The sequence below is a fragment of the Penaeus monodon genome, chromosome 23 (genome assembly GCF_015228065.2).
Source record: "Penaeus monodon isolate SGIC_2016 chromosome 23, NSTDA_Pmon_1, whole genome shotgun sequence".
In the NCBI taxonomy this organism is placed as follows: domain Eukaryota; kingdom Metazoa; phylum Arthropoda; class Malacostraca; order Decapoda; family Penaeidae; genus Penaeus; species Penaeus monodon.
This window is the reverse complement of record NC_051408.1, coordinates 20,156,468-20,157,444: the sequence shown is the minus strand read 5'-3', so window position 1 is coordinate 20,157,444 and position 977 is coordinate 20,156,468. Positions and strand designations below refer to the sequence as shown.

General features: G+C 33.4%; 1 protein-coding gene across 1 annotated transcript in view; it reads right to left on the bottom strand.

The window, feature by feature from the left end:
* LOC119588170 overlaps positions 1-977 on the bottom strand; it is a gene marked incomplete at its 5' end in the record, with an annotated part of 23,637 nt that overhangs the window by 16,744 nt on the left and 5,916 nt on the right. Inside the window, 1 exon segment of the mRNA XM_037936874.1 lies at positions 453-525. Coding sequence (XP_037792802.1) covers positions 453-525 — 73 coding nt within the window.

Here is a 977-nt window from a genome sequence, read left to right as displayed (position 1 = left end):
GGAAATCAAATTCAAAGATTCACAGTAATGTTACTCAACACTAAATGGAGAAGTAAATTCTTTAAGAGGGACTGTAGATGTGCAGAGACCTAATCTATAAGAAAAGGCATAAATAGAAAGGTAAAAATAGTAAAGAAAGAGATGGAAAGAATAACCATTGTAGCCAGAAGGATATGGTTGAAAGAGAAAAGTTGCCTGTAAGGGAAAAGATAATGAGAAAAATAAAATGTAGCTGTAGTGAGAGAACTACTGGGGTGTGGGGAATTTATAAGGTAACTCAAGGCATCAAAGAAGGTTCAGTAGAAGGGCACAGAGGAAGGAACAGCTAATCATTGGTGTGCTTGGAAACTGAAGTAGTGACTGATGAAATAGCAATAGTACATTGTTCAGAAAAGCTAGAGGCCAGTTTAGAAAATAAATATACAAGTATAACACAAGATGAGCAAATTTGCCAACTCCAAGAAGTCCAAGACATTGAAATTTATGTTGGAGATATAAAACCATTGAGACATTAATTTCAAAATTCTAGCAAGAGATCTTTGACATAGAACTCTATTTTTTCACCTATGTTGTACATGCACTGTTAATAAGTCTCCTCTGCAAATTTATAGTTTGTACTAAATTGTGTACATGTTTAGCATTTCCTTTGCGTATCTATGACAAAGTTGTGGGTCCATTACAAAGCTAGAATTTCACAGCAACTTTCAGAACTATGAGCAAATCAACGCACAAATACAGTGCAGCTTTTTCTTTTGGTGCTGTAATTAACAATTTTATGAAAAAATAATTACTCAAAGAAAAAATAATAAATAATTGGAAGAACTACTATCTTACAGCCTAAATTGGAAGTAAAAATGGAGGGCAGACATCCTCATCCTAAAGATTTCTAACCTTTAAAAGAAAATATTCAACCTAAAAATCTGTGGTTGGGGATCAAGTACAACAAAAATTAGGATGTGCTGTAGTTACTTGGAATA